Source organism: Lactuca saligna, chromosome 8 (assembly GCF_052625555.1).
Source record: "Lactuca saligna cultivar CGN05327 chromosome 8, ASM5262555v1, whole genome shotgun sequence".
NCBI lineage: Eukaryota > Viridiplantae > Streptophyta > Magnoliopsida > Asterales > Asteraceae > Lactuca > Lactuca saligna.
Genome location: NC_136424.1, coordinates 94,979,071 through 94,989,098, shown reverse-complemented (window position 1 = coordinate 94,989,098; position 10,028 = coordinate 94,979,071). Strand labels below are relative to the sequence as shown.

The 10,028-nt window shown below is 35.6% G+C and overlaps 1 protein-coding gene across 1 annotated transcript; it reads left to right on the top strand.

Moving 5' to 3' along the window:
- Nucleotides 1-1,346: 1,346 nt before the first annotated feature.
- Nucleotides 1,347-3,744, top strand: LOC145010719 (uncharacterized). Its single transcript, XM_078969232.1, has 3 exons — nt 1,347-1,479; nt 1,682-3,132; nt 3,268-3,744. Exons 2-3 carry the CDS (start codon nt 1,775-1,777, stop codon nt 3,521-3,523), a joined length of 1,614 nt encoding a protein of 537 aa, XP_078825358.1. The 5' UTR covers nt 1,347-1,479; nt 1,682-1,774; the 3' UTR covers nt 3,524-3,744.
- The last annotated feature ends 6,284 nt before the right edge of the window (nt 3,745-10,028 follow it).

The following is a 10,028-nucleotide window of genomic DNA, read 5'->3' as shown; positions in this document are numbered from 1 at the left end:
AAATAAATATTTTTTTTTACCGAACGTTACATTCTTTTTCAAATTGCCAAATGTTATTTTGTGATCATTTTAAATTAATTTTTTTTACAAATATCATTTTATGTGTTTTTCTATTTTAATAAATTCCACAATAATTATAATAAATATAGTAATAAATGAATATTAATTTTATTAATGGATTTACTTTCTTATTTCAAAATTTCTAAATTAAAACTCATTAATTTATTTTGTTTATTTATTTAAATTTAAAAGATAAAAAATAAATTTTGATAATTCATTATTTTTCTTATTTTCTTATAAATTTAAAGTTTCTTAAATATTTATATTTTATATTTTATTTTTTTCATTAACCTATATAATCAATGGGTCTTACACATAATATATATATATATATATATATATATATATATATATATATATATATATATCTTTACTACTTATAAAAGAAATCTAACTATTTCTATAAATAGATTGAATATAATAATATTATTTTTTTAAGACGTCCAAACTATTAAGCTTGAAGTACAACCCATTTATAATATAATAATATAAAACTTTAACCCTATCTTTTATCCCCTAAAAATCTTGTATCAAATTAATAGAAGAATTCATTTGCAAATTGAACCCGTCAATCTCAACACTTCAGCCATTTGAAGCGGTCAATGTCAACAATTTATAGAGGATCTCTTCTCTCACATTGGTAACAAGCCATCTCATAATATCTATTTTCGTAATCCCTTCAAAGTAAGAAATATACGCACATTCTCTCGAAGAACCATAACCAGTAACCAAGATAGTATAACCACCACCATTACAGCCGCTCGGCCTCCTTCCGCCTTCAACCAACCACTATCACGACTACCGCCCTTCCTCTCACCCACGACATGAACTTTCTTTTGGAACATAACATTTTTCTTTAAAAACTATCGTTGAAAGAAGCTATTTGTCCCCGCCGCTGTGCGCGGGTAACGGCTAGTATATATATATATATATATATATATATATATATATATATATATATATATATATATATATATTATTTTACGCTTCTAAAAAAATAATATCTCAATTTAATATTTACCTATATGTTTAGGCAACTAATTTGTCACGTGTGCTATATAAGAAAACAACACACAAGACTGTCAAGAGTAGCGCCAAAACGAAACAAAATAAAATAAAAAGTGTAGGGACTGAATTAAAAATACAAGACGTAATGATACGGGACAAATTGTATTCCGTATTGATTTTCTGCCAGTCGTATTCGTATAAATACACAAAAACATACGATGTGATTGATTCAATGTTTCCCTAGATTTTTTTTATGTAGAGAAGGAATCCCTCGTGTTTAGAGAGAGATATATATATATATGACCTCACACCTCTCTCCTTCTTGCTATGTGAAGTTACGTTCCGTCGTACCTCGCCGGAAAACATTCACTGTCGCCATAAACTACGGTGTCGCAGAAATAGTTGCTCTAGGTTGGTAATCTCGATGACCAATTTCGTTTATTGATGTCAATCTTCTCTTGAATTACTATATTCCCATTGGTTTCTGTTTCCCGATCCAATTTTAATGCTCAAAAGTGGTGTTTATGTGTGCATAATCATTATTTTCTTGAGATTTGTAGAAGATTATTGACTTTTTTTGCTGAGGGTTTTGCTTGATGTTTACTCGTTTCAGGTTTGAAGGAAAGTTATCACTTGGTGGTTATTGGATCTATAAGCTTGCATCTTTGAATCTCTGTTCGCACTTTTCAATTTTTCTCTCTACAAAATGAGGACGGATATGGTGAATAGGTGTTTGAGTTTATCACAACATTCGATTCCACAATCAACTCCTTCTTCTTCTTCTTCTCCTTCTTCTTCATTGCAAACTCTAGCCTCTGCAATCTCTTCACCGTCAGCAAAACGACGGAGTTTGACCCATCGCGCACTGGGTTACCGCTACGTTCACCGGACGGCGATATTTGGGACGAAGCTGAAGAGATCCGACTCATCTAGAAAGCCGCAGCTTATCCAACGCGCCGTCTCCGCCAGCTTAGATGCAGAGTTTTCCGATGAAGAATTCTCAAAGAAAATTCGAGAATTAGCTCTCCAGTTTAAAGTTTCCGACGAATTTGGCAATAAAGAGAAGTATGACGGTTTAGCATTGGAATTGGAATTGGAATCGGAGAGCCAGAGCCCATTTGCTGGTTTGAAGATGGAGGTGCCTGACTGGCCAGGGGATATGATTCCGGCGAGTATTGAGCGAAAGGCGAACAGCGTTGAGTTGCCATTTTCATTGCGAATTATCAAGAGGAAGAAACAATGGCAGGAGGGAATAAGAGACGCAGGTGAATCTGCTTATTGTTCAGTAAAAAAAGCTTTCTCTTCAATGGTGTTCATAATCCGAGAGCTTCAAAGCTACACACTTCAAATGAGAGAGCTTTTATACTACGAAGATTTACAGGGGATTCTTGTGAGAGTTCAGCAAGAAATGAACGCATCTTTCGTCTGGTTGTTCCAACAAGTCTTCTCCCAAACCCCTACTTTAATGGTGTACGTGATGATTCTTTTAGCCAATTACAGTGTCTATTCAATGTCAAACAATATCGCACTCGCGACGCCGCCACCTCCCGCCACCGTAGAGTCGATTACAGAACACCAAAGTGAAACAAAATTGGATTCTTCATCAGTCAAAACGTTTTCTGTAAATTCAGGTGCGAAAACCACCTCAATCGGCGGAAACAACGGCGGCGGTGGGAAATTCAGGGCAGTTGCCAGCGGGACAGACGGCGACGGAAGATTTGATAGATCTATAACTTCATCGTCATCAATCGTAAACCCGACAAGGACTAGCGAGGAGTCGGTTTCGGGTCAAGCGAGTAAGGATAATGAATGGGAGTCATGGAATTCGATTGTGGATGAAGCTGACAGAATGCAGGGTGTGATCGGAGACGACGGCGATCTGGATCATGAAACCATGAAGAGATTTGTTTCTCCGGTGACTGTGAAAATCGAGGAAGAAGATACAGAAGATCACTCCAAAACAGAGCTTCTTTATCAAACGGGTCTCTCAAAAGAACCCGACAACCCGCTTCTTCTTGCGAATTACGCCCAGTTTCTGTACCTCGTTACACGAGATTACGATAGGTACAAAAAACCATTAATACTTGTCAAAATATCTCTTTCGTCTTCTTACATTTTCCCTTTTGGGCAAAAAAAGTTTGTGATTTTCTACTTTGGCACACTTGGTTAACTATTTTTACATTTTGGTCCATGTAACAGAGCTGAGGATTACTTCAAAAGAGCTTCAATGGTGGAACCTAAAGACGCAGAAGCACTTAACAAATACGCAAGTTTTTTATGGCAAGTTCGAAAAGACTTGTGGGCTGCTGAAGAGACTTATTTGGAAGCCATTTCTGCCGATCCTACAAACTCTTTTTATGCTGCAAATTATGCGCATTTCTTATGGAGCACCGGTGGAGAAGACACTTGTTTCCCTCTTGACTCGCCGGGAAATATGTTCTCCGACGAAGTGTGAACTAACCACCGGCGTCTGAGACGTGGGTTTAGCTTACAAAGTTGGGAAATGAAAATAAACGAGATTTGAGCGGGAAGTGGTGGGGGATGGTTGAAAGGTGGGATATGATAATCTTGATTTTCCGGCGAAAGGTGGTTTGAAGCTGTCAAAAATTGTAATTAAGTTTTGTTGATATCAAATTATAAATGAAAATGAATTTAGGTGAGCGAAAAGTTGCATTATTCTCGTGCGTTATAGTCTTAAAGACTTATTATAAAGTCGTTTATCAAAGGTCAACAAGTTTTTTAATGAGGGAAATAATTCGAGAAAGTTTAAATAATATTATCATTTGTATTGTTAGAATGTCAGATGCGTAGTGCGTTTTAATTTAAATTTAAGACAAAAAAATTTGAATAGTAATTTCAGGTTAAGATATTAAATCAAAGTTATAAAACTTTGAAGTGTTTTTTAAGGACCAAATGAAGTCAAATCCAATTTCACGTGATCAAGCAAATAAAGTTTTTGCAATTTGCAAGCGACCCTTGAAAAGTAGTTTAATTTCTCCCTACCACTAAAATTAAGACATTTTTTTATTTTATTTATAATGTTTTGTATGAAAATCTTTATTAATTTATAACTAACAATGTACATATATCTTTCTAGATACAATACAAAATTAGGTGCTATAAAATCAAACTCGAGGTAAGTTTTTTTTTTTTTTTTTTTTTTGGATAAAACTCGAGATAAGTTTTTTCTTCAAAGCTTTTGTTGATTTTCATTCTCATGACTATCAAGTGCCAAAGAAATTACAAATTTACAATCATATTTAACTCTATTATTTTTAAATTATAATTTTTATTTTTTTATTTTGCATGGCAACACATGGAGAAGTATCATGAATGGTAGTACTTGCTGCAATAAAAGTAGTACGATATAACACATGACGTGTGACGTGCATTGCCGTCAATATAAAGCGGGTTAGGTACCAAATACCAATGTACCATGGCTTTGAGTTTCTGTCTTTCTTACAACATATCATCAATGTATGGGCATTTTTGTACATTCATCTGTGCCTACATAATTCAGACCAATGGACTTGCCTTTATTGACTCATTATGGTACACTCACAACATGTTTACACATTTCAGAAGTGGCATTTATATGTATTTTAATTTTATACACATACCTTTTTTACATCAATGAAAATGACTTGTAATCATTTCCTTATTTATTGATCAATTGTCAGATCATACGATTGATATCAACATACGAAAATAATTAAAACATCCGGGTCACACCAAGCGAGTTTGATCATAGTGGTTGGATGGGGTAATGTTATGTTCGGGCCAAAAGGATTTTATAAAATAATGGAGTTATTGATTTGGTAATTGAGGCCAAACACAAGATGACGCCCAAAACATGTGAATGGAGATGGTAACTTTAGCTACTTGCCATTCATGTCTCCGCCATCCCTATTTTGTGTCATTTCCATGTGCAAATTCCACATCAAAATCACTTTCGTTACACCATTAATTATTAGGGTGAAGAGCATGGTATCGGCATGTCTGACTCGTGTTTAAGGTACCACACGCTACACCTCCCCATGTAGCCGGTACTAAGAAAAATCATGTTGCTACAGCTACGAGTGTCAATCGATGATACTATGCGGAAAAGATACACTGTAACACCGTAAATTTCAAAACAAATTTTTTAAATTTTATAAAACATAATTCACTTAATATTCATAAAACAATCATTTTGAATATTCAATCCAATTAATACAAAAATCCCAAGATCTCAAAAATCATAAATCCCATGCGTATGTACGGATCAAGCCGGCGCCTTCCCGCGGTCGTCACTAGTACCTGAAACAAATAACACCAAACACTGTAAGCACAAAGCTTAGTGAGTTCCCCAAAATACCACATATAACACATATTAGCCACTCGAGGCTATAACTCTGTGGGTCCGTGCACCCAAACTCTGTGAACCCTCAGGTTCTAACTCTGGTAAACATGCACAGCATAAATCACAAAGAATAATGCAGCGCAACACATAACATATAAATATAGTATACAAACACTGTATCACATAACTCTATTTACCTACTAAAGGTAAAGTATAGTGAGGAGACTCACCTTGCGTGTCTCGGTAATTCGTAAATCCCTGAAATCACTAGTGCTCGATCTCCCGAGCTATAGTCCTCCTATAACACAATACATCTCTAATTAACACTTTCCCAACTAAGGTTAACTATCCCTAAACAAGTCAACATAGGTCAACACTGGTCAATGGTCAACTTTGACCGGACTCGGCGAGTGCACTATAACGACTCGGCGAGTCTAAGCACATACACTGATTTCCCTGAAATCCTCACCTGACACGTCGAGTATTCTCCTAACTCGACGAGTTCCACCTGGCATGAGTTGTGGGGCCTCCACGACTCAACTCGTCGAGTCTCAAGAACAACTCGGCGAGCCCTAGCTTGACTCAGTCCAACTGTGAACCCACTATGACTCTCCCTGAATCACTGAATTAATCCCTCAACTCGACAAGACCACTCGCTGAGTGGTGTTGGGCAATCTTCATGCTACTCGCCGAGTCTGTTCTTCGGACTCGGCGAGTCCATGCCATGCAATGACTCAAACTCACTCCTAAGGTCAGATATGTTCCACTAACTCATAGATCCAGTCGTTCCAAGCTTATTTATCACGTAAAGTCGCTATCTTGATGTACATACAACCTCTATATGACTATATATGATGAATTAGCCACAAATACCACAACTCAAGGTCATAACCTCCATTGTTCTTCATAAAGCTTGATGAATGAGGCTCTCTGGACCTCTATGGATCCAGATCCAAAGCCTCATCACTAGCAAGGGACTATTTGGCCATCAAATCAACCCAACAAAGGCCACAAGAAACCCTAAATCCAATTATACTTCACAAAACAGAAGATGAGCCGAAATAATACCTCTAGTTCGATGATCTAAGCTTCAAATCCACAGTATAGTAACCTCTTTTGCTTCCTCTTGGCTAGAACCTCCTTCTTCTTTGCTAAACAACACACAAAGGTCAAGAAATGCTTCCTTTCTCTCTCAAAACGTTCAAGCACTCTAGGGTTTCTCTCTATGGACTGGTGAGCACAAATGACGACCATAAGACCCTTTAAATAGGTCTCAAACCCTGGGAATTAGGGTTTCATTACACAGCGTGGACTCGCCGAGTCCAGACGCGAACCCGCGTCCAAATCGCGATCCTACTCGGCGAGTTCGAGCTCCAACTCGCCGAGTCCACTCACAATTCTCAAAAACGCACCAAAAATAAATACCTGGAAATCCTGGGCTGTTACATACACGAAATGAAATTAGGACAAATTCAAATTTGTATTTGTGTTGTGTTCGTATCAAATATAAAAAACACGATATTATGTCGTGCCGTGCTCCTGTTAAAAAATCGATACGAAATTGATATTATTTAGCATGTGTTTATCATGTTTATGAGTCATATATGATTAAATATGAATTAGATAAACTAATAAGTTTATTATGTTATTTTTATAGTGTCGTATTGTGTTTTAATTGATTCATTTTCGTATTAATAAAAATAAACATAATATCATGTCGTGTTGTGTTCGTATTATATATAATTTTGTCATGACGTGTCAGATAAAAACACAGCAAGATAACCCGGTGTCACGCCTGATATGACACCCCTATCTACAACATGAAAAAGACATCGACTTTTGCGTCAGGATGGTTAAGTAATAAAATAAGAAATATGAGAAAAGTTAATATAGAGTTATTATTGACAAAGAGATCATTCTTTTTCTCAATAGTAAGTTGTCCTTATAGTTTCATAACACCATCTGAGAGAGATAGGGATAAGAATGGTGTGAAGAAAATGAGGAAAAATATCTCATATTTATAGGCTGTGAAATCTACTTACGCGGGGAGTAATTAACCTGTACGTTGAGCGTATGCAGTACGCGAGGGGTATCAAACATGGGGTGTACTCCATCTACGTCTCAAAATCGAATGCGAAGTTGTGGGGAGGAAGGTACGACCCAGATCTTGTCACGTGTCACCTTCGGATTAAATAGAAAAATTAGTTATCTTCTAAATTCAGTAACTTTCGCATACGAGCTTCATTTTTGACGTTCTTTATATCCACACGTAGGTAGTGACATGATCTACAGCTTTCGTTTAGACTTCATCGGCTAATTTTAATTTAGTTTTTTTACGTTTTATTTTAGCAGGCTTAGACAGTTTATGTACGTTAAAAATTCATAATTTTGTCATCCAACGTCCGTTTTCATCTGTCTTTATATCGTTGACCTCCTATTAATGAGATCTTCAATTCTCTTTAGGTTATGTCGGCTAAAAATCAATTGATCTAAAATTTGATTTCTGGACTGTGTACTGTTACATTAAATCATAGAAAAATCACAACTTCCTTAAACGAAGTCAGATTTGGACGTTCTTTTTATGTATGTTCTCGGTTCAACATATACTACGACTTTCGTTTAAATTGCTAAGCTTAAAAAGTAGTTTATCAAAAATTCACTTTTTACGATACGCAGCGCATTGTCGATTTTGTCACAAAACTTCAATGGGTTATAACTTCTTCGTTATAAGTCGGATTTCAACGTTTTTTATATGTACATAATCTTTGTGATATATACTATACTTTGGTTAAGATTATTTATTCTGAATAATCTTCTATGAAAAAGTCATTCCCCATAGCCCCTTTTCCTTCCCTAGCACCTCCGTGAAGAAGAGCTTTCGGCTCAGAAGTTCTACCAACGCAGAGCCCGGTTCCTCGCTAAACCCTCTTGTAAGTGAGTTATGCTTACCCCACTTTAAGTATAACTTATGTTTAAGTTCATTGTCGTTATTATGAACCTATAAACAATATATGTGCTAAGTATTATAAATTATACAAAGTGTTATTATAATACCTTTTAACATCTCACGGTACGGGGTATCTGGTTTGAACAGCTTAAATGCGAAAAATGGTCCTGCCCGCAGGTGTTTCATGTCTGGCCCTCGCGTATACATAGTAGTTGAAAAATGTTGTTTACAGTTATATAATATAAGAAAAACAATATTGCTCGTAGATCTTGAGTTAATGATAAATCTAAACTAATAATTAGCCGCAATAAATATTAGACTAAAATCTAGTGATAATGATACTGGGTTTCATCGAAGGGAAATAAAATTGTTAGAATCGAAACGCTGCCTGAGTTTGGAGTCATCATTTTAACAAGTGAGTGCATAGTTACTCTCATCTTACACATAGATATGAAGTATTTAATATAAATTACGTGCTATATGTGCAAATTATCTATGTTCCTGATATATATGCTAGATAAACGATTTATACACGTTTTACTTGATTTAAACTATATATGTATTTTTATACCTATAAATATATTGGGTGAAGATGGGTAGATGAAAGATGAGATGAATGATGATGAATGAAAAATGATATAGATGATGAGAAGCCTTGACCCTAACGATAATCTAGTAATCTAGCAGAGTATAAATGACGACCACAGACTATTCTAGACAATCCAATGGAATGCTAGTAGGCTCGCAACCTGTAGGTGTTATGAACGATGTGTTCACCAGATGTACTCTAAAAACCATGGAAACTATGGACTTAGTGCCTTACAAATGAACGTTGGCAGTTATGGATTTAGTGCCCTATAGATGAACATTGGCAGCTATGGACTTAGTGCCTTATAGATAACATTGACAGCTATGGACTTAGTGCATGTTAGATAAACCTTGGCATCGATGGACTTCGTGCCTATTCCTTAGGACAATCCATATGAATGAATGAATGAAGGATAGATGATTTTTAGGGTAGATCCTTAAGAATAAAGAAGATAATAGGGATGTGAAGTTGGGTTAATTGTTTTATGATTAAATATAATAATTATATTAATATGGGTTGAAAACACTATGTACTCACTGATGGGTTTTGAGCATAACAACAATTCCTATATGTGCATATAACCCTAATGCTTTGGATCTAGGTTTTCTATAATTGAACATGCAGACTTGAACACAAAAGGAGAAACCCTAGGAAGTGTCTACAATTTTTGAAATCTATATAAAACTATGGTTTGGTTACATACCTTGATTGTTATATTGTAATAACATTAATTCCGTTGTAGATCTTGAAGCTTGAGAACTTAGTGTCACAAGTGTAACACCTTTAATGGCTCACAAACACACAATGCTAGAGAATGATATGAAAGAGGAAGAGGAGATCAAATTTTCATTTCTTACTACTTCTAAAGAGTGGCCATAATTCTTAGGGTTTAGAACCCTTTATATAATGCACCAAGGATGCTATGGATAATCCTAACCTCAATTATAGTAATTATTAACCTCCTTTGATTATCCATATATGATAAGATATTCTAGAAATTCTATAATAATCTTACATATACCATAAATTTCGTCCACCACCTTCCCTAGGAAGGTTCTGGACTCTTTTACTCAACTGTTGAA